Source organism: Vollenhovia emeryi, unplaced genomic scaffold (genome assembly GCF_000949405.1).
Source record: "Vollenhovia emeryi isolate VEMERY1.0 unplaced genomic scaffold, V.emery_V1.0 DF939123.1, whole genome shotgun sequence".
Taxonomy (NCBI): Eukaryota; Metazoa; Arthropoda; class Insecta; order Hymenoptera; family Formicidae; genus Vollenhovia; species Vollenhovia emeryi.
The window spans coordinates 126,461-147,637 of NW_011967243.1; the positions used below are offsets into that span (position 1 = coordinate 126,461).

Below are 21,177 nucleotides of genomic sequence, written 5' to 3' on the forward strand. Positions count from 1 at the left end.
ACGCCAGAGTGCGCTAGAAACGGCGCAAGTTTCATTTCGTAAATAACACGAGCGCTGGGTAACCTCGCTTTCTTCACGTAATTGCTTATTATCGTGAGGCTTGTCGATTGCGCGGAGAGTCACAATTTTAAACAATGGCACACATTCCTTCGGAGCTCCTATCGCATCAGCAGAAAGTGTGCAGGCTCTACAAGCGCGCCGTTCGTTGCATGGAGGATTGGACACATAATACACACGAACGCAGGTACAGCCAAGCGATATTTCAAATCTTTCTCTGGGGCTCAAACTAAAGATAACTAATGATTCTATGTGTAAATGAGATCTACGAGTTGATTGCCTTTTCTAGGTACGAGGCTGCCTTGTTGAGAGAGCGCTTTGACAAGAATAAAGATATCAAGGATGTGCGTTACGCAAAGCATCTGCTGGAAGAAGGAGAGAAAGAGCTATTCTCCAAGATTCATTATCAACCGATAACGTTCGCCAATTCGATCACAGGAGGGGCGTACGGCCGGGAGTGCGATGCTCCGGACTGGATGTTGGATTACTGGCATCCCATGGAGAAAGCTATGTACCCCAAGTACTTTGCACGCCGTGAACAAATGAAGGACGAGTACGAGAAGTGGTACTTTGAAACTTATCCAGAGGAAAAGAAGAAGATTGACAGTCACTAGGCGCCTGTAAAATAACATACGTATACTTGTGTTGTATCGACAGCGTCGTTGCTTGTAGATAATGTTGTAATATAATAATGCGCATTGTTACATCAAAGTCTTGTTTCGTACAATTGCTATTCCTATCATTCCCGAGTGGACAAGTGCCGTTTCGAAATCAGCGCATATACATATAAACGTGCTCCGTTTCATACATATTTATTATCATTATATTATAATTAGAATACATAGCGAGCAACCTAGTGTATCTCTATCCATAATTTAATTCATTATACATTTAACACATATAATACTAACGTAGCACAAAGTAACATGTGTAGTTTGAAAAACACAGACAGCAAACTTGCCTCTGAAAATCTCTTCCAATACACTGTAAGAAATTATTGCGCTTGGACGTTTGTAATTTCAAATGTTGTTTCCGTCGTAACATGATTCGTCCGTTTATGTCTCCACGAAAGAATAGAATACTGTCCATGGACATTCGTCTAGCGCACGATTCAATTGACGTTCTTGCGTGATGTCGAGTCGTTTCTTACTAATTTTAAAATGTCCAAATCTTTCGTTCGAAACGTAACAAGTTTTTATGTCCAATTTGCAAATAAGTTGGCATACTTTCTGAAATATTACATGAATGCCGCAGAAATTGTTATCACTTCTGCAACTTCATTCTGCACCTTTATCAAAAACAATATTACCAATTACTTATTCTAAGAGTTATCAATTTGTATTGTATATAATTGTGTGTGTGTAGTTTTAGAGTATTATATATATATATATATATATATTTAAATCTATATATAAATAAAATATATGAACAAATGTTTTACCTATGTTACAATTCGTCAACATTGATAGATTCGACTTCGGAAGCGACGTTCGGAAATGGAACAAAGTAAAAAAAATGTAGAATCGCTGTACTTGTGCTCTTACAGTAGGATTCGTGCGCCACACGTGATTTATGATGTAATGTCATTCACATGATGTCTTGTACGAAATTCCAGTTTATTACTCGCAATTAAGTAAGATCGGTAACTAGGTAAAACTACATGCTCTATGAATACAATGTCTGAATTTTTATGTATACATATCTCTCTCTCTCTTATACGTAGCTTGCAAAATTCTCTTAATGATCACACCAGAATATTCTCGTGACGAGGCAAGATTATACATGGGGAAAAAAGAAAAACGAAATAAACTCATCTGACACTTAAATGAAGGTAATTACATCGTTCCTAGTTTCTCATCTATCTTCATCTTTTTCAGTGACTTGCTATTAGGACATAATGCCTCTTGCAGCTTCTACTCCTCTACCTTCATATTTTCTTCTTCCTCAAAGTTTGCTCTATCTCAATGATGTCGTCCGGTTATTACATAGATCGGAAGTCATTCGTCACGTGATTAGGACTAACTGGTGGGCGGAGGTGGCGGTGGTGGTTGCGCGAGTAACGTCGGCAGCGTGTTCAGGTCGATCCCAGGTGGTGCAGGAGTCTGTTGTTGAGGCGGAGGCGGGACCGGAGCAGCCGGTGGCCAGCCACCCATCTGTTGTGGCTGCCAACCACCGGGGAAGCCTGGCGGCGGCGCCGTGCCCGGCGGAGGTGGCCGCATCGGTCCCTGCTGACCTTGTTGCCACGGCGGTATGCCCATGCCGGGCGGAGGAATCTGCGTAGGCGGCATTTGACCCGGTGGCGGTGGTTGGTTGTTACCGGCCATCCACGGCATTAATGGCGGAATGTTGGGCTGCGTAGTGGAGCCGGGTGGAGGTGGCGGCGGCTGCATCACTCCCGGTGGCGGCGGCATGCTCACTGGCGGCTGCCATTGCATGTTCATGTTGTTCATCCCTTCGCCTCCTTGGCTCCACGGCGGTGGCGCCATGCCCGGCGGCGGCATCATCGGACCGCCCTGCATCATTTGCGGCGGTGGATGCGCCGGAGCTGCCATTAACGCTCGAGGTGGTTGTTGTCTAAAAGAATCATCGTATCCGATATAAATGGTAAACTACATTTTTCCCCACATCATTCCAGGGAAAAGAAAATCTACCTATCAAATAGTCCGGGATAATTGGGATTGGGAGTCTGTCTGTTTTGTCCTGTTTTCGATCTGTCCGGTGGTGGGCCTTCCCCCAATTCTGCCATGAGCGACATGTATTCCTCATCTATCTTGGCCTTGTCCCCAGCTTGACCCATTCCCCCCATTCCGGCCGCTGCTGGACCTCCTTGACCGGGTCTCTTTGATCTACAATCTCGGGCGATATGCCCTGCACCACCACAACTTGAACATACTATGTTGTTGGTCACATTTGGTTTATCGGGACACTGAAATTCCATCAAATAATTACATTAATTGCAGAAATAATCATCCCCTTTCGGCTAAATATTACACAAACCAGCCAAGACTTGTGATCCGAAGCTCCACAATTGGTACAACGAGGTCCATCATTCTCACGTAATGTTCCGTTCAATAAAGCCAACTCGCGTAATTGATTGCGACGTAAGTCATTTTGACCCTCCGGCACTTCCACCCCTTGCCGAATAATTTCATGAATCTGTACATAAACATATAAATGTACTCGTTTACATTATTTTATTCATCTATCTCGTTATCATAAATAAACCAAAAAAAACTAAAAACACGCACTCGTTCCACAGCTTTCTTCACGGCATCTAAATTGTTTGCGGTAATGTATGCGTGTAAAGGTTCATCCTCTCCCGGTAAAGGCTGACCATCTTTCCTGCCAACTTTTCCTTCCTTTACAGAGCCCTTTCCACGAATTATAATCTTTGCGCCAGTTTCCTTTTCCATAGCTGAAAGATTTCGAAACAACACATATAAATTTCTAATCATGTAAGTGTATGTACATCCATAATCTACCAAATGCATTTTCTAGTGCTTACATTTTAGAGTATTTCCACGTGGTCCAATAAGTAAACCAACAAAATTTATATCAGGATGCTCTTCCTGAGGAATCATTACTTTATCGTGAACTCGTATTATTGGTGGCCTGCAAAAAGGGAGTAAATATAAATATTTGTTGTAAAGAAATTCAATTGGCATAAAGAAAACGGATATTTGACTCACTTGTAATCCGGTGGTGGTTTGAACTCTGGATTGATCTTGAGGATCTTCTGAATCAGATTATGACGTTCCTCCTCTAATTTACGTCTTGTACGATACTCTCTCGTGTTCAACCGTTTGCCATCGCTACTGTAAATAGGCTCTGGAGATGGGGATCTGAAAAATACAAAAAATAATACCATATCAAGATATAAATTTTCATCAAGATGGTACTAGCGTACAAGCAACCTGACCCTACTATGACTGTATGAATATATAAGTGGGGAAGAACCGTTTGATTTAGAACAGAGAGTTATGCAGATCTCTTGATAAGGCTCTGATAAATAGCCATTATTATTCAATCTTTTGATACTGTCTTTACTGAATTTTTCATTTATAAAAAAAATCTCATCTATTATTGAAAATTTGGTCTACGGCTCTACGGTATTAGGGAAAAGCTGGTGTAAGAAAAATGGTAAGTAACATTCAACAATTTGACTTCAACATAACAGTATACAGTATTAAACTGTTGATGTACACTAAACAAGTCATCGCATGATTGTATCAGTTTGCTTATGAAATCAGTTATGTACTTTGAAAAGGTACAAAAAGATTGTGTGTATTATAAAAGTTCCCGACAGTGCCAAGGTATCGAAAGAATAGAAAGATTGTCGCTGCCGAATATAGTATAGCTGTATTAGTATTCTATAGTAGGCAACCACTGGAAGACTGCGCGTTTGTGCACGGCAGATATCGGTATGATGTCAGCTGCTAAGACAGATCCTGTGATTATTAAGAAATAATCTTTCGTATTAGTTATAATGCAATCGGTACGTCTTACTATATGTATTAACGGAAACACAATGACATAAAAATAATGGTTCCAGCTAAAATTGGAAAAGTTAAACCTATTGGAATAAATTAATTTACATTAGAAAAAATATATGCATTTATTATTTAAGACCTGTACCTGAAAGTAACGTTAAATTCTTTGTTACAATATTGCGGTACGAATGAGAATTTCAACAAACCGATATTTCCCTGAAATCTGCTCATTAAGTTGTAATTAGCAATAGATATTGGCAAGTCGATCTTAACAATTAAAAAATGTTATAATGCCGTGCAAATCACGGCAGCCTGAATAAAGGGGCAGAATCTCACTCAAGATGACCCATGCATACAATTGCAGATACATAGTGAATCTGATGGTTAATTTTGCACAATTTTGAAGCAACCGTTATAGAAAAAGAATACGATAGGTCACCTCAGAGTTATTCTATGTGTGCAAAAATGTATCTGTACAAGACATATGAACTAGAATACCCACTCTTCTCTTTAAACACTGCTACTAACACGGTTGATGGTATGTCAAATCTATTCAAATCGAGAGCTATCTATTGTCTTGCACGTAGCAGCCAATTCTTCAATTTGAAACTTGAAAGGATAACTTGACGGCACTGTAGCAGTGTTTAATAAAAATGAGATATTAAAAAAGATTAATTAGGGCAAACCAATACTATCAAAATTCATCTTCTGTGTTGCTCTAAGCGAGTCCAATCTTTTCAAATGGACATCGGTATTCCCACACTAATTGAACCACAGAGCCACAGAGATATATCTTTTAGGGCTCCTCTATTACGGGCTGCTGTATGTTCGTAGTAGATAGGTATTGTAGATATGTAATGTTCATTTTTGGTATGTAAGTTTCTTTCAAACCTTTCCTCAGGGTTAAGTGGAATTCCAAGGTCTCCAGTGCGTAGCTTCCTGCTGATTTCCTCAATCTGCAGCTGAACTGTAAACCAACGGGTTAGAGGGGGCGGAAACCCCAACAGTTAGATATTGCCAATTTGCCGTATACATTCTATAAAATAAGCATGTCTCAGAACAGTGATAAGGTATCGCACATATATTTCATTGTCAGTCTTAATTCCAAAGTCTAAAGCTTTGCTTCATACGACTTGCTCGATAACATCTTACTGCACGAGTAAACTTATTATATAATTATTCAAGTGATATGTAACGGTCTATATCGCGTAGCTCATCTAATTCAATTCGACTGTAATCAAAATGCATCGACAGTCCGATTTCAGTTATTCAGCAAAATTGGCAATCCCTCTTGCCAAATTTCATTATTTTACACAGTTTTCAACAAGTCCTGATGCTTACCTCCAAGACAATTTTGAATTTTTATATATATACATTCATTATACTTACATCATTCATAGCCATCTAATCTTATAAATTAGGTTTCAGAAACTTATGTACAGAAGCAATTTAAAACGGTTCCCTAGCCATACTAAACAAAGAGAGAGCGAGAGCGAGAGAGAAGAGAGAGAGAGAGAGAGAAAGAGAAAGAGAGAGAGAGAGAGAGAGACACTGTAAATGTTGCACGAGAGAAAGAAACTTACAAAGATAAGCCTTCTCCTGATCAGGAGTAAGATTTGTCGGTAGTACTGTAGGCATCCCTGGTATAAATGTTTTGTCATGTTCGCTACCACTCCATCTAGTCTTTTTCCTCTTCTTACGTTCTCCATCTTTCGATTCTTTATCCTGTTTACCATCGCCTGCAAAAAATGCTCAAATTATGTTACGTTCTTGCAAAGAAATTAGGCTCTCAGTAAAATAACACGAGTATATAAATGGAGAAGGCAAAAGATGGAACCGTCTCTCGCTGTTGGCGGAAGAGAGGCGGAAGGAGGAAGAAAGTGAAAGGAGAATGCAAAGACGCCTACCATCCATTTCCCGCTTGCGGCTCGCCGTTACAGCGCTCGCCGTGTTTGCGTTCGACTGCGTGCCGTTTGCTATCGCGGCACTCACCGCGGCGGCGGCAGCAGCGGCCGCCGCCGCCACCACCGCTGGGTTCGCGCTCACGGCATTCTGCTGCTGCTGCTGCTGCTGCTGTTGCTGCTGCTGCTGTTGCTGCTGTTGCTGTGCATTCTGCAAGTAGCTAGGATTCAACAATGACGTGAAATTCCTTGGCTGGTTCATAGCTCCGGAGTCTGGAGTCCCGCTCGCGTGCCTTGATCGCGACACCAATATCGTTGACACACTCTCTCCCCCTCTCTCTCTTTCGACAGCAAACAACCGCGTCGACACCCAACAACGGGCGACAGAACAGACGGCGGGTTTACGCACTGAGAAAATGGCGAGACCCCGGCGATGTACGAGTGCACCGTTAACACACCTCCATTCCAACGATTCCAACGATTCCAAGCAATTCCGACGTATCGTCTATCACCCTCCGGGCGCGTTAGCAACGAACGGGCTGATTGGCGCGCTCCAATCGAGCGAAATAATCCGGCCGCGTTCCCATGAATCCCATGCGCTTGCAGCCGAGTGCGGCCGAGTGCGGCCGAGTGCGCCGTCGAATGAGATGGGGCCCGCTCGTTGGAGCACCGTGATGTAACGCTACGTGCGTACTATGCCGAGTGAAGGCATATTGACGCCGGCGGCACGAGACGGGGCTGACGGGAGTAGCAGCGAGCGTCATGAACGGGGGGATCCCGGCTCGAGTGTAGTCACAGAGGATCGACGGCACCGTCGATCTTCTTCTCACGGTGATTGTCACGCGCGCTGTGATGACGATTAGTACGGCAACCAAGACGATGCCGCGAGCTCGGAGCAACCTGAACGGAGCCTCCGTCGCAGCCTGAACGAGACGTAGACGCTTCGCGATCTCTCTGCGCTTTCCTCCTTTCCGTCGAGACGCCGCACCAAGCGCTCCCGGGCGCAATGGCAGCTCACAAGACGGGCGGGCAGAGCGCCCGTAAGAAAGTACAGGTATACTCTCTTTTACCTTTCTGCTGTAATGCCTTGCACCATCAGACCATTGTCTCTTCCTGCCAAGGTGTCTATGGTCATAAGAGACGAGGTGGAGAAGCAGCACAGGGCCGGCGTTAATTCCTTGCAGTACGATCCGGCTCTGCACAGGCTCTATTCCGCTGGTAGAGACAGCATCATAAGGATATGGAATTGCAGGAACATGAAGGAGCCATACATCCAATCCATGGAGCATCACACGGATTGGGTTAACGATATAGTGCTATGCTGTAGTGGCAAAAATCGTACGTGCGTGCTTTTTCTCCCGTCTTACTTGTACCAATTCTAATCGTGTTAATCTCTACAGTTATATCCGCAAGTTCCGACACCACAGTCAAGGTGTGGAATGCGCATAAAGGTTTCTGTATGTCCACTCTGCGCACGCATAAGGACTATGTCAAAGCGTTAGCGTATGCCAAAGATAGAGAACAAGTCGCTAGTGCGGGTCTGGACAAGTCGATATTTTTGTGGGATGTTAATACATTGACTGCTCTCACTGCGAGTAATAACACAGTCACAAGTACGTAATCCCGTGACCGTGTGTACATATCTCTTTTACAAGGCCGTTCTAACAAAACATCTAAACGTCCCGTTGCAGCGTCGTCCTTGAGTGGAAACAGAGACTCTATATATAGCCTCGCTATGAATCAGATCGGCACCATTATTGTCAGCGGTAGCACCGAGAAAGTTCTTCGGGTGTGGGATCCGCGATTTTGTACCAAGCTCATGAAACTTCGTGGTCACACGGACAATATTAAAGCACTAGTTCTCAACAGGGATGGGACCCAGTGTTTATCAGCGAGTTCCGATGGCACTATTAAATTGTGGTCACTTGGCCAACAAAGATGCGTGCAAACATTTAGAGTTCACAAAGAAGGCGTATGGGCGTTATTGGTAATTACGTCTAACAATTTTCTTACTTAAATTTATTGCAGTCTGATGAGGTGTCGCTTTATGTCTAGGCAACGGACAATTTTAGCCACGTAATATCCGGAGGCAGGGACAAGAGGGTGGTGATGACAGAGTTGAGCTACGCGGAGAGGTATACAGTTATTTGCGAGGAGAAGGCACCTATACTCAAAATGGCTATGACGCCGGATCAATCGAGTATTTGGGTTGCCACGAGCGAATCGACCATTAATAATTGGGTGAATAAAATGCCATAAGGTGACGAGTCCTCGTAAAAAGACAATTACTAAGGATATTTCTTGTTATTTCAGCCAATAAGCCAAAAAGATTGGCAGGAATTAGGAATCGGAGATTGTTGCGATTCCACAAGTACTGTACCGGGCAATATTTTAAGGAACATTGAACCTGCACAGAAGATACTGGGTGGTCCTGCCATAAGGCATTATCATATATTAAATGACAAAAGACACGTGTTAACTAAGGATACGGAAGAGACTGTCGCGCTATATGATGTATTAAAGGCATGTAAAATGGAAGATTTAGGCAGAGTCGATTTTGAGCAGGAATGTAAAAAGAGAAACAAAATGGTGTATGTTCCAAACTGGTTTAACGTCGATCTCAAAACGGGGGTATGATTTCCTCTTTTTCCTTCTATGATACTTGTGCCAAGGCCGAGTAAAATTTCGAAATCTTCTTCATCGTTGCAGATGTTGACTATACATTTAGGACAAGACGAAAACGATTGCTTCTCTGCATGGGTTTCGGCCAAAGAGACCGGTCTAGCGGAGAACGACGCTGTAGATCAAAAAGGTGATTATTTAAGCAGATAGCATGGATTCGGAGAAAGTAGACGAATGTAAAATACATCTCCTCGGTTTTTAGTGAATTATGGGAACCTTCTGCTGCAAGCGTTACTCGAACACTGGTGGAGACCGTTACATGCCGACGACGAGAACGAGGGTAACGGTAATGACGGAAACGGTCCTATGCACACGAGAGGAGGGAATCCATACTTTTCAGTTCCTAGTCATACACCTGTCATCTTCAGGTATGCGATAAACTGCCCAAAGTTACACCGTGTAGATTACCATATTGTTTGACTTTTCAGCGAAGTGGGGGGTAGAACCATCTATCGACTATTGGTTCGAGATGCCGCGGGAGAAACTGAGGGTGTCCTATTGAACGAGACCGTACCGCCATGGGTGGTGAATATCGTAGTGGATAAGAATCTTCCACAATTCATTAAAATACCCTTCTATCTTCTTCCACACGCTTCTTCGGGTGTAAAGAGTTTGAAAAAGTATGCACCGCAAGTTTTGAAATCTCCGACGAATCCCCTCACGACAGGATAATTCAATAATATTGCCTGTTATCTTCAAGGGATCGTTTGATAGCAAATGATTTTATACAAGTACGTAAAGTGGCCGAGCATGTTTACGACAAAGTGCTCGGTGCGGGAAGCGACTCGGGTTCGGTGGCTGGTGGTGGAAATACTGTTTCCAGCGGATCCCCGGCTGGCGATAGGACCAACACAGACTCCAATGCTGATAATTCTTCGCTGGCCGAGGAAAAAGTTGAACTCTTGTGTAACGATCAGGTCTTGGATCCTTCGATGGATTTGAGAACAGTATGTATCGAGATGAATACATTTTGTGTAATCATTGAGAATGTTTCACGCGCATGTTTCTCTGCTTCTCAGGTTAGACATTTTATCTGGAAAAGTTCGGCGGATTTAACACTTCATTATCGTCCTGTTAAATAGTTAGGATTAACTACATTGCATCACGAACCTTTACAGTGTGCCTGGTTTTATACCATGGTAAAGTATACTGCATACGCTTTTTCTCCGTCACGTTTCTTTCTTCCTTCGTCAATGCGGTTCAATAGAAATGTTTATTCATTTCAGAATAGTGGAAAATACATGGGCTACTTGCAGAATATGGTACCGTGTACCACCTTCTTCTTAGGAAATGATCACCTGGATTTAACGGATGTTTCATGTGACGTTGAGGCGGAGGCTAAAGAAAGCGAGGCGTATCTGGAGTATTAGGACATAACGTAAAGTTCTAAGGCAATAATGTGTGGAAGTATTAATTGTAAATTGCTCACTTTTATACACTTGCATCCTGCGGCCAAATTCACACAACAGAGAGCATTACTCGATCTGCTTGAGAATATCATGCTTTTTGTACCTGGATATAGAATTTTAAGTGCTTCTTGTCAGCCATATATCGTCTTCCCACTTTAACAGTATCAATAAGATCGTATGGCACAAATGCAGCAAAGAAAAGGGGGATAGACTGCATGGCCGAGGAAATTCTTCATTTCGTTAGGTCTAATGGGGCCCAGGTGATCCTCACAAATGCTTCTCAAAGTTTCTTTATTAATTCTATTTTAGCATAATCAGTACATAGGATTGTCTTCTTTTAGTATTGTAATAAAAGTATTCAATATTTATTCAGAGTATAAGAAATTATACAGTACGTTTTGTTATATGCATGCATGCAAAATGTGTACTCCACACCTGCCTTGTTATATTAGAGAGCGAGAAAAAGGAAAAAAATTATATATATATATATGAAAGAGAGAGATATGTCAATTTACCATTAATCAAATTATATTTGAATAGCCAAATTAGAAGTTCAATATTTCCTATTGTTCAGATAGGAAATAAGAGAATGTATTTGTCTGCGATGTAATAAGGTCAAATTCTGTCATGATCAAAGCTAGTAAGATATAAATGTGAGGCATATACATTTATTTAAAACCAAAAAATTAAATTTGTAAGATACCATTGATAATATATATGTATATATCTGTCCAAGGATATACAGTATTCAACAGAATTTGATCTTTGAGAAAATTTATGAGTAAAAAATATAGTTGTTTTTAAGTTAACATTCGAGTTTGTCTAGATTATAAACTGTGTATATACAAACACGACTGTGAATAATGTCCATTAATAATAATAGTATGCCATGTGAATAAAAATTTAACAGATCTTATTGTGCAAACAACTCAGAGCCAATAATATTTGCTATTACTGCAAAGAGTTAAATTATCAGGAAAGAAATTTTACTAGTTTTAATATACTCTGTGAGATACAATATTGCTTGCGTTTTCAAAGTTATGGGTACATGAGCGCAATCTTAATAATTGTAAATAATATTTTGTTATTTTAATTAGATTACAATTTTACCAAGCTTGGATTTACCTCGATTTGGTAATGCTAATGTTTACGTACATTAGGAATTATTTGCTGTCGCTTGTTTTCGTTTTCTATCCAAATATATATTTTTAAGACACTGAAAGAGAGAGAGAGAGAGAGCATTTCTCAATTGAGTGAAGATACATGCGTGGCTGGCAAAAATTGTATCATCCTAGTTAAGAATGCCTTATTTGTTATCTTTACACGAGTTGTTTCGAAAGAAATTGCAGTCAAAACTTGTATTTTTTTAAAACGTTATTAAATCTTAGAATAATTTTTCAAACCAATGTAAATTAGATTATACTACGAAAAATAGTTGGCTTTTAAATATCTTGATATGATGTATCGCAAGGGATGTAGAAATTGTAAATTGCTTTCAATTTGAAATTATTTTAATTATTTATTACAACTAGTATGATTTTAATCACGTAATAATTCTCTGTAATCAACCAATTGTTCAGTTCATTGCGTATAGTCTGCGAAAATGTACAGATTAGTATTCTCTATATAGATTTCTCGTTGATCAAGGTTCATTGTGTTTTTTTTACCATATACTTACTTCAAATGCATTCGTTACTATAATGCGAGTAATCAAGATGTGCCTGGTCATAGATTATAAGTTACAGGGGGCATTTTAATAATGGCTTGTATTGATATTTAAAACACAGTTGCAAGAAAAGTACATTAACATGTCTCTTTTACATTATCAACGATAAATCATAAAAGTTACCACAAAGTTATCAACATGAATTTTTATATTATATTCTTTACTATTTATTCTGTAGCAAGCATGTAATATTATTTCGTTAAAGATGGTACATTTAAGTTGTCTCATGTTCAATACACGATATTTTTGCACGGACAAACGACGTAATATGTGTTACTATGAGAGCGTTAATAGTGTAAAAATCAAAATATCGATTTAATCAATCTTCAACCCCTACGTAAAAAGAAATACGATTAAAAAAAAAATAGCAAATTCTGGTGCCAAATTTTCTACCGAAAACGATACTCGCAGAGCACCGTACATTTCTGACAGACATTTTCTTTGTGTAAATCAGTTTCATCGTTAGGTACAGGTGTTTTACAGTGGTACTACTTACGACATAAGGCTATATGGCGAAAGATTAAATTTATAATTTTTAGAAGGATTAATATTATATAGACTAATATCGTCTCTAAAGGATGGAATGCTTGTGTCAGTGATTGCTTTGTAAAATATATCTTACTCTGTCCCGACGCGTAAATTACTAAACCTACTACTTTTCAATGTCAAACTGATAAAGGTGAAATTTTCTACAATTTTCTACGAGCATATAACGAGACGATATTTCCTCGAATACTTTCATATTTATCTGAGATTACCTTTGTAATACTATTGATACTGTCTCTATCGGAACTTGCACATTAATGGGCAAAACGACATATAAAGCTCCATATCAGAAAAGGATCGATTAATTTCTATTTGTATTGTGTCTATTTTACAATCATATGGCATCACTTTGGACTCTGTACACTAGAAAATAATCCAGTATTTATATAAAATATAATTTAATATAGAAAACAGATTGCATCGCGCAGCGATATTTGAATAAAGAACTCTATTGCTATTTACACACTTGGTAATTTCGTTAAACACTTTCACTGAGAATACTCTCGACAGCTTCTACAAAAGAGGCGCACACTTTTGCCGGTCCCGGCGCAATCGTACACTCGTCCCCTGCTCTGTACTTGCCAGTTTGTACCAGAATACCTTTAATTCCAGCCGCCTGTGCACCAGCTACGTCATCTCTTACGTCCTAATTACGAGAAAGAATATATTTGTGAGCACATAAAAGATTACAATAAAAGCAAAGATGTCACTTGAAACGTTACATCTCCAATCATTACAGCACGAGCTGGATCCGTCTCTCCTAAAGCTGCCTTGAAAAATCCTATGGTCGGTTTACCAACAACTTCTGCTTTTACATTGCTGGAATATTCCAATCCTTTGATGAACGCCCCGGGACCTAGAGCCAGACCATCGGGGCGCTTGTAATATCGTCCTTCGTGAATGGCTATGAGGGAAGCACCGTTCAAAAGCAATCTGAAATATCGTACGCATTGTGTACGTAGTTTAAACGTACGTAGTTTAAACGAGACGAAAAGGTGCAACATGCTACCTGAACGCTTTGTTCAGCTCGTCATAGTTGAATTTGCTCGGCGCCAAGCCAATCACCACAGTGTCAGGTGTATCGTCCGTAACTAAATCTTGAAAATCCTCCATAGCCGCCGGGTCAATTAACAGCATCGGCTTCAGTCGCCGAGAGACAATTAATCTCCTCGCCGCCGCTAGAGAGCTGAACATTTCCTCTTTCCGCAAGTTGAATCCAAGCTTCGTGAGACGTTCGTACAAGTAATTACTCGACTCCTTGGTGGTGTTGGTGACGAATTTGATCGACAGATTTGCATTCCGTAACCTGCAACGTGAAAATACAGGTTTGTGCACACTTGAAGCAAATGATAAAAATGTATCGTTTCATTAACAAATCTAACCTATTTAAAGCTTGCACAGCACCCGGAATAGCCGTATTATCGATATGCAACGTTCCACTGAGGTCTATCAGCACTGTCTTTATTTGCTTCGCCATTATTGTGCTTGATACTATTGCGCTTGTTGTTTAACTCCATTTCTTGTAGCTGCACTAGTTGGCAATTTCTGCACTTAAAGCGAGAGAAAGAGAAGGACGAAGAATAAAGGTGCCTAGGCGGTTGCGGCTAACATCTCATTTCCCTGTCTAAATATACAACACGAGAAAATATCGCTTCTCTCATACAGCCGGAAGCTAGACACGCGTGAGGAGCGCAAGAGCACGTGGCGAGTGGTGGGCGAGTGGTGGCGAGTATGGCGTTCTCCGGGAGACACGAGGACGTAAAGCAAGTGCCATGGTTATCCCCGTAAGTACCGATTGACGAAAGGAGATTTCGACGGAAGAGACGGATAATGCAATTTCTTGATCCCAAGGGCGGAATGGCACGACGTGTACAGGCAGATTTATTCCAACGACGCGGTCGAGCAAGTAAAAGCCTACGAAGCGCTTTTAGCATGGAAGGCCAGGTAATGCAACGCAACACAATTGGCAGTTTAGTATGGAGATGTGATATTTTGTTCCTCGCAGGATGCCCAAGCTACCAGTAGGCGTGGACTGCACTCTGTCAATTTTGCAAGTGTGCCTCCGCGATCGCGACTGGACGTCCAAGATCGACAGCGGCGAGCTACCCATGTACTGCGAGAACGACCTAAGCTTGATGTACTCGACCACGATAATGAGATTCTTGAATCACTTTTCCAATATAGGACATACCAAGCAGACGTCCATGTTTAAGATTGCCAGCCAATTGAAAATCCCAGAATGGATAGTCCAGTTGAGGCATCAGACTGCCCACGGATACGAACTGCCATCCATTGGAGTGTTAAGGATAGCGATTAATATATTGCTGCATTGGCTGCACGTATGTCTCTCTCCCTCTCTTTCTCTCTCTCTCTCTGGGAAATTTATTCTTTTCACATTTTCTTAAGGACGAGTATTGGGCACCTGAGGCACGCACCATGGACAAATGTTACATCAAACGAGTCAATGTGTTGGAGGAGGAAGAAGAATCCGAAATGCACAACTTTACAGATGTGGTAGAACTTTGGACAGCTGTGAGTTTATATGTGAAGGCTGGTTATAAATTAGTAGCAGACTTACCAGAGATACAGTTACGGTAACTTTCTTATCGCAAATTAGAGCAATAGTTTCATCACCATCTTTGTAGTTAACGAGTCCTTGATTAATTTGTAAATGTTACTCCTTGCAGAGAAATATTACAAGGTTTACGCACATACATGCTGACGCACTATAAAAGCGACATTTCAGATAATGCCGAGAAGGAATATATATCCGTTTACAAAAGAACTATTAAGATTGATAGAGAATATAATTTGCAAACTGCGCAAGCTCTACTTTTGTCCAAGATATCTGTGGACCTAAATGAATCCTCAAGTGCGATGCATGAAAAGAGCGATGCAATTTGTAACGCGTTGTGCAAAAATAAAGCTTTCTTACCAAATTTAGATATCATGAGAATTTTTCGACGGAAAGAAAAGAGAGATATTAATTTAAAAAGAAAGTGTTTGCCGCCGAGGATGGTTGAATTTTGGAAAGACATCATTTTCATATTGCATGAAAAAGGAATGTTGGAGACGCTGCTGTTTAAACTGCTCAATATCGTAAATGGAGAATGTGAAGATAAAGAAAGAAGAAATCTCGCTGCCTTGTGGACAAGTTCAATCTTCTATAGTTTTGTGCAATTGGACATGGCCCAAAGTACTACTCATACTGTGGAATATAAATATCAGAAGGCAGACAGGAAACTAGACACAAAGACTTTGAGTCGACATGTTAAACAATGTATATACTCTAAACGTCCAGACTTTAAGAACGTTTTGTGGTTAGATATATCAAGCACTATACCGTACTTTCTTCTTGATATAAATTTTTTATCAAGACTCTTACTAAATGCCAACGAATTCTCTGCGAGACTGATCGAACCAATTTTGTGCTTGCTTACGTCGAAAATAGGTGTGCAAACAAAAAGACATTTGTTAAATTTACTTGAAATTTACACATTACAAAATCATGACTGTGAGGATAGCAACAATGATGTCGAGAAAATATTTAGTGTCCAAGATCTCAATCCGAATCCAATAGAAAATGAAATGCAGATACATAAAATAAAAGATACGCCTAAAAAGAAGACTGCTCACTCGTTAGCAGACCAAATAATCCGTAATACACATTGGCAGGTAACACATGGTACGCATTTATCAACAAGTTTTTCAAAAACATGTAACAATTTGGAAAATCAATGATATTGTCTTTTTTCTGTGATTTTCAGATAATTATCAATGGGTCGGATATCCCATTGGACTACTGCCCTGGCAGGTAGACTCATTGACGAGTTTGAAACCACTCGAGCTGAATCCATCGAGACACTCTGTTTCAGTTCTGGATTCTCAAATAGTCGCGGGTATTATAAACCGTAAGAACTTGAAAATGCAAAGTCGCATCAAGTGGGACAATGTATTGCGGAAGAAAAGGAGAATAGAGAAGAAACGTAGCACCGGTGTCGTGGATGTTATAATGAACAGAGCATTAGAGATCGCTAAAAATCAGATGTAATGTAATAAAACATTATTGTTTATCGGGTACTGCTGATGCCAATAAATAAGTATATTTATAACGAAGCTGTCCACTTGGAAGGAACATCATCATATCATATCAGCGATAAATATAAGACAATTGTATTAAACATAGAAAATCATTATCTGTGATACACGAGTTGCAGGGAGAAAATATTCAAGTATTTCGCTGCACCTCAATGTATTTGCAGATAAACTGTCGACATCAATAACTATATCCATTTAAATAATATCATTCATCTATTTTCCTGACATATAATTATCACACCATAACAATGAAATATATTAAATTATATAAGTTATATCTATATATAAAAGTATTAAGTTTTTGTGTATCACAACATATCCAAGCACCATCGCTTCGAATTGGGTTGAAAAAAAGGGGGAGAAAAAAGTAGAAACCTCAATGTTCAGATCGCTACGCTAAGATGTGAATTTTGTAGTTTTGGTTGTTTATGCAATTTATACATAAACGCGTGTAATGTACGTGTTATCTTTGGTTCTAAAGAGTTAGACTTCCGAGGGACATAAAAAGACTAAGGTACATAATCACTTTTTAGATACGCATACTCGACACGTCTTAGAAGGAAAAGCTAAGTTGATCTGTAGTTTTAGTTTTTCTGAGCACTTGTTGCAAATTTTTGCTAGTTTCTAGACCAAATACATTCAAGGGTATCCGAGACATCACTGCTATTCTGGAACAGCAATACATGTGTGAAATGAAAATAGTAGATCAAACTCGATAAAAATATAACCATCTGAAATTCTCTCACGATGCTTACCTTCCACCGGACATATTGTAAAGGAATCTCCAATAGGACGATCTCAAGTTTTGTGGCTCCAGTATAGCTGTGTGGAAGAGAAGTGCCGTGCTAAAGCAATACAATAGGATGACAAACCATTTGACTTGAGGCACTTGCTCATTTTCCACCGCATTGTTCCACAGCAACTGAAATAGAAAGGATACATTTCAAATATATCAATAGAATGTGTTAATACAAGTACATAATACCTGTAGTGTCTTCCACATGAAATATAAGGCTATAGTAGTGTTGGGATATGCCATAAACGTGACGCTTGCGACCAGTCCAGCGGGAATAGCATAAATGTGCGAATCTTGGTGAAAGGTTCTTCTCAACATACATGACACTAGCTACACAAGAGAGAAATAACGGGGTAAGCAAAAACAGTTACTCGCCAGACATGTTATTATACAATATTAGTATACCCTATAAAGGCCAGCAAATCCTCCAAGAAACACAGCCAGATTTAAATTTTCTCTTTGAAAGATGGTGCTTTTCAATAACTTGGGCTTCTGAAGTAATCGTTTAAATTGAAGGATTAATTTAAGCGCTACTTGCCCGCAAACACCATAACTGAACATCTTTACACTATCCTTTAAAGAAAAGAAAAAGAGTTAGTTGTATGTAGAGTACATTTATCTATATGCTTTCTCACCGCTAAAATATAATGTGCGCAGCTATAAGGATGTGGACACGAGGCATCCTTGCTTTGCGCTTTCAAGTTGTTAATGATATATTTATATGCCTCAAAAGATTTCCACAGAATAGTAAATTTATGTTTTCTACATGTGTCACTCTTTGCGCCATCAGTCTCGGTATTTCTCAAAGATGTTTCAGCATGTGGCTTTTTCTTCATACGATATTCAGTGTCCTCGTACGGCCCAACAATCATCCTGTTTTTTTTTAATTCACATTAGATAGGGATACTATACATACGGTAACAGAGATATCTAGCAGAGAAATTTGGATACCTCAATATTTTATATATTTGATCCTGCTTATTCGTTTTGGAACGGAACAAGTATAGTAGTACAGCTACGCTTACAGCGAAGATATAGACCTCTCCTTTCGGAATAGGCGAGAAATATCCCCGCCACACTCCCATTCTGAATAATGTTTCCGTTGCCTGGAACAAGACGAGACCATTTTTTTTCGCGCAACCATTATACGATCCAACAATGAATTTTCCACTAAGGAGATTTCCCTCCAAGGGCGAATAAATTCATGGCGGAATCAACTGATGATTATAACCGAAACTCCGCCATCTACTAATAATTCAACTGTTGCAATATCTACTTACAATGTTGGACACGTAGAGACACAATAACGTACGTCTAGATGCTCTTTCTATCACAATGGCAGATAGGCTAGATAAAAAGGACGGAAGAAAAGATACTGTCGGCATATAAAAACGTCCAAGTATTCGCCTGAAACACAAGGATCAATTACGTCTTTCTCATATATCCAAGTATTGATGCATGAAATACACATAGAAATTACCTCAACAAACAAATAAACAACGAGTAAGAGAAACCACTCCACGAAAGGAATGCTGTGGATTGAAGAATGCCTAGTATAGTTTTCTTCACGTCTTCTTTCGATGGTACTTTCCTTCTCATTAAAAATGCAATCTAGAATGGCAAGGAAATCCGTTATCATTTCCATTACAAGCTGTTAATAAATGGAGTATAATCTTATCTCATTTCTTCCTATCTATTGCAAGCAACATTTTACAAAGCTAGCGACAATGGGCCGTTTATTCGAGTCGTAATCTTCACGTACTAATGAGTCTAGTTAAGAACGGATATAAAAGTTTATTTCATAGCACTAACGACAGAGAATGGACTATAAAAATAATATATCAAATGGCCGAACGCGATAACGGAAAGTTTAAAGTCTCTTACGGCACTTTTTGTTTGCGCGTAATTTATATTAAATCAAAAATGTTTAATATTAGAGTCGCGAGTTTTAGTCAGTTTCTTATCGAGAGAGATATATTCGAAATGTTCACTTTCAGACTGATTGATTGCACAAGGAAGGCAAATAAATGAATAATAATCAAGTGTAGCAATAGGCATAGAGGTGCGAGTGTGTTGCATCATGTTTTTCTTGAAAAAGACCTTGGAATAAAATCTCGACATGAGAAATGAAAATGACTGTGGAGAAGCTTCCATTGGTACAAGAATGAGATAATTATTCGTTTGGTAATAACGAGTTCAATGCGCTTGAACCAAACTACACACTAATGAATGAATGAATAAACCGACTTAATCGGCAGAGTCTTTTGTTATTTCTCGTCAGACGTAAGAAATAATGAAGAATCGCTCCGATTTAGACACGTCGAGCATTCGGTTCGGCGTCCGCAGAGATTTCGAGGGTGCATCCGCACCCAGTCGCGGGTGCATCAGGGCATTCAGGGCACGCTGCACCGACGAGTGCATCCGCACTCACCTAACGGCCCCCATCGCGAGTGCAGGCGCACCGACCGACAATATATGAGAAACGGAGATACGAGAGAGAGAGAGAGAGAGTCGTACGATGTAAACAGTCGTGTATATCCTCAAGGATTCCTGCAGCGAGTGCAAACCGAGACCGGTGGTCGCACTGACGCACGAATCCGTCCATGGGTGAGCGTAATCCATGCAAGGCGCCTCGAACGAAAACTTGCTGAGTCGCGCGGGCATTTTCACTGCAATTGACAGCGATTACGGGCGTAACACGTCGCGTCACGTCACGATTATATCGTTCGGCGCCGCGACTAGATGCGCATTACAGGGAGAAAGAAACAACGGAGCTCTCTTTCCCTTGGCTCGGGGAAAATCGAGCGAGAATCAATCAAACGGCATTTTATCGTCGTCGTATCGACACGTGGTTCCGACGCGAGATGGAGATGGGGAGAGGAAGAGAGAGACAGAGACAGAGAGAGAGAGAGAGAGCAAAGGGAAAAAGAGCGCTTTTACAAGCGCGCAAAGAGTCTCGATAGGCCTTATGGTGGATGAAACGCGCCACGAGGTCACGCGAGATCGACCGCTCTCACTCTCGTGTCGACTCGCCGAGCGACCATCGACGACTGATGTAGCAGGCGATAGACGGCAGATACGCAGTCGGTCATCGAGCCGCGCACGCGCATACGCGCCTTCATCCTCTTCCCAACCGCGTTTTCCACGAATTTCCACCTTCCTTTTCGATTACTGTTTTTCTTCCCCTCTTCACTCGTTTATCTAAATGCTTAGGTACAATACAAACTTGGCAATTACAGCCAAGTCTTTGAGCCACGAGTCCAAACAATTTCATTTAACAACTATACTACTAATAACATTTTTATCTTATTCGCGTTATGTAAATTACGTGTATGTACGTACGTTCCGCCAGAAGTCCTTCCTATTTCTTCCTTTGACTTGTTATTCTTCGATAGTCAATGGAATATTCAACATACGCTAACGCTATTTATGAGATAGCAGGTTTTCAACACCCAAATTCAATCACAAATCA

The 21,177-nt window shown here is 40.4% G+C and overlaps 6 protein-coding genes across 8 annotated transcripts; 3 read left to right on the forward strand and 3 right to left on the reverse strand.

Annotated features, from left to right (window-relative positions):
* The first annotated feature begins 37 nt into the window (after positions 1 to 37).
* On the forward strand, positions 38 to 768 carry LOC105569538 (NADH dehydrogenase [ubiquinone] 1 beta subcomplex subunit 9). Its single transcript, XM_012026078.1, has 2 exons — positions 38 to 244; positions 347 to 768. The coding sequence occupies exons 1-2, from the start codon at positions 135 to 137 to the stop codon at positions 669 to 671; spliced, it is 435 nt and encodes a 144-aa protein (XP_011881468.1). The 5' UTR covers positions 38 to 134; the 3' UTR covers positions 672 to 768.
* Positions 769 to 856: 88 nt separating this feature from the next.
* On the reverse strand, positions 857 to 7,038 carry LOC105569543 (splicing factor 1). Its single transcript, XM_012026097.1, has 9 exons — positions 6,455 to 7,038; positions 6,131 to 6,286; positions 5,439 to 5,514; positions 3,747 to 3,899; positions 3,563 to 3,669; positions 3,306 to 3,472; positions 3,055 to 3,213; positions 2,709 to 2,983; positions 857 to 2,631 (listed from the first exon to the last, which is right to left on the reverse strand). Exons 1-9 carry the CDS (start codon positions 6,708 to 6,710, stop codon positions 2,076 to 2,078), a joined length of 1,905 nt encoding a protein of 634 aa, XP_011881487.1. The 5' UTR covers positions 6,711 to 7,038; the 3' UTR covers positions 857 to 2,075.
* Positions 7,039 to 7,208: 170 nt separating this feature from the next.
* Positions 7,209 to 12,897, forward strand: LOC105569541 (WD repeat-containing protein 48). Of its 2 annotated transcripts, XM_012026096.1 has the most exons (12): positions 7,211 to 7,502; positions 7,570 to 7,786; positions 7,849 to 8,061; positions 8,140 to 8,435; positions 8,504 to 8,689; positions 8,762 to 9,079; positions 9,158 to 9,260; positions 9,333 to 9,498; positions 9,559 to 9,750; positions 9,831 to 10,077; positions 10,150 to 10,269; positions 10,357 to 10,440. In XM_012026096.1, exons 1-11 carry the CDS (start codon positions 7,455 to 7,457, stop codon positions 10,210 to 10,212), a joined length of 2,049 nt encoding a protein of 682 aa, XP_011881486.1. In that variant the 5' UTR covers positions 7,211 to 7,454; the 3' UTR covers positions 10,213 to 10,269; positions 10,357 to 10,440. The 2 variants fall into 2 exon arrangements, with proteins under 2 accessions (XP_011881485.1, XP_011881486.1); XM_012026095.1 differs by lacking the exon at positions 10,150 to 10,269 and having other exon boundaries at positions 7,209 to 7,502; positions 10,357 to 12,897.
* Positions 12,898 to 13,192: 295 nt separating this feature from the next.
* On the reverse strand, positions 13,193 to 14,304 carry LOC105569545 (haloacid dehalogenase-like hydrolase domain-containing protein 2). The gene is made up of 4 exons (XM_012026099.1): positions 14,194 to 14,304; positions 13,821 to 14,117; positions 13,534 to 13,744; positions 13,193 to 13,457 (listed from the first exon to the last, which is right to left on the reverse strand). Exons 1-4 carry the CDS (start codon positions 14,286 to 14,288, stop codon positions 13,290 to 13,292), a joined length of 771 nt encoding a protein of 256 aa, XP_011881489.1. The 5' UTR covers positions 14,289 to 14,304; the 3' UTR covers positions 13,193 to 13,289.
* A 151-nt stretch (positions 14,305 to 14,455) lies between these two features.
* LOC105569544 lies at positions 14,456 to 16,927 on the forward strand. Its single transcript, XM_012026098.1, has 6 exons — positions 14,456 to 14,595; positions 14,663 to 14,755; positions 14,817 to 15,150; positions 15,218 to 15,405; positions 15,499 to 16,496; positions 16,579 to 16,927. Exons 1-6 carry the CDS (start codon positions 14,543 to 14,545, stop codon positions 16,860 to 16,862), a joined length of 1,950 nt encoding a protein of 649 aa, XP_011881488.1. The 5' UTR covers positions 14,456 to 14,542; the 3' UTR covers positions 16,863 to 16,927.
* A 176-nt stretch (positions 16,928 to 17,103) lies between these two features.
* LOC105569546 (transmembrane protein 135-like) lies at positions 17,104 to 20,779 on the reverse strand. 2 transcript variants are annotated; one of them, XM_012026101.1, is made up of 9 exons: positions 20,223 to 20,779; positions 19,186 to 19,316; positions 18,986 to 19,112; positions 18,657 to 18,811; positions 18,341 to 18,578; positions 18,111 to 18,278; positions 17,895 to 18,035; positions 17,665 to 17,831; positions 17,104 to 17,577 (listed from the first exon to the last, which is right to left on the reverse strand). In XM_012026101.1, the coding sequence occupies exons 1-9, from the start codon at positions 20,367 to 20,369 to the stop codon at positions 17,463 to 17,465; spliced, it is 1,389 nt and encodes a 462-aa protein (XP_011881491.1). In that variant the 5' UTR covers positions 20,370 to 20,779; the 3' UTR covers positions 17,104 to 17,462. The 2 variants fall into 2 exon arrangements, with proteins under 2 accessions (XP_011881491.1, XP_011881492.1); XM_012026102.1 differs by having other exon boundaries at positions 20,723 to 20,757.
* Positions 20,780 to 21,177: the final 398 nt, after the last annotated feature.

Bases quoted from the DNA above. Each gene is read 5' to 3' on its own strand.
- LOC105569538 (XM_012026078.1), top strand. From the start codon at position 135: ATGGCACACATTCCTTCGGAGCTCCTATCGCATCAGCAGAAAGTGTGC. The intron at 245-346 runs GTACAGCCAAGC...TGCCTTTTCTAG, and splicing joins CATAATACACACGAACGCAG to GTACGAGGCTGCCTTGTTGA.
- LOC105569543 (XM_012026097.1), bottom strand. From the start codon at position 6,710: ATGAACCAGCCAAGGAATTTCACGTCATTGTTGAATCCTAGCTACTTG. The intron at 5,515-6,130 runs GTAAGTTTCTTT...GTTGGTTTACAG, and splicing joins TCAGGAGAAGGCTTATCTTT to TTCAGCTGCAGATTGAGGAA. The intron at 3,900-5,438 runs GTTTGAAAGAAA...TGTATTTTTCAG, and splicing joins CCACTTAACCCTGAGGAAAG to ATCCCCATCTCCAGAGCCTA.
- LOC105569541 (XM_012026095.1), top strand. From the start codon at position 7,455: ATGGCAGCTCACAAGACGGGCGGGCAGAGCGCCCGTAAGAAAGTACAG. The intron at 8,436-8,503 runs GTAATTACGTCT...CTTTATGTCTAG, and splicing joins AAGGCGTATGGGCGTTATTG to GCAACGGACAATTTTAGCCA. The intron at 9,080-9,157 runs GTATGATTTCCT...TCATCGTTGCAG, and splicing joins ACGTCGATCTCAAAACGGGG to ATGTTGACTATACATTTAGG.
- LOC105569545 (XM_012026099.1), bottom strand. From the start codon at position 14,288: ATGGCGAAGCAAATAAAGACAGTGCTGATAGACCTCAGTGGAACGTTG. The intron at 14,118-14,193 runs GTTAGATTTGTT...TTCACGTTGCAG, and splicing joins GCTGTGCAAGCTTTAAATAG to GTTACGGAATGCAAATCTGT. The intron at 13,745-13,820 runs GTAGCATGTTGC...ACGATATTTCAG, and splicing joins GAGCTGAACAAAGCGTTCAG to ATTGCTTTTGAACGGTGCTT.
- LOC105569544 (XM_012026098.1), top strand. From the start codon at position 14,543: ATGGCGTTCTCCGGGAGACACGAGGACGTAAAGCAAGTGCCATGGTTA. The intron at 14,596-14,662 runs GTAAGTACCGAT...CTTGATCCCAAG, and splicing joins CAAGTGCCATGGTTATCCCC to GGCGGAATGGCACGACGTGT. The intron at 15,151-15,217 runs GTATGTCTCTCT...CATTTTCTTAAG, and splicing joins TATTGCTGCATTGGCTGCAC to GACGAGTATTGGGCACCTGA.
- LOC105569546 (XM_012026101.1), bottom strand. From the start codon at position 20,369: ATGCCCGCGCGACTCAGCAAGTTTTCGTTCGAGGCGCCTTGCATGGAT. The intron at 19,317-20,222 runs GTACGACTCTCT...TTGCCATTCTAG, and splicing joins TATACACGACTGTTTACATC to ATTGCATTTTTAATGAGAAG. The intron at 18,579-18,656 runs GTATCCAAATTT...AAAAAAAAACAG, and splicing joins CAAATATATAAAATATTGAG to GATGATTGTTGGGCCGTACG.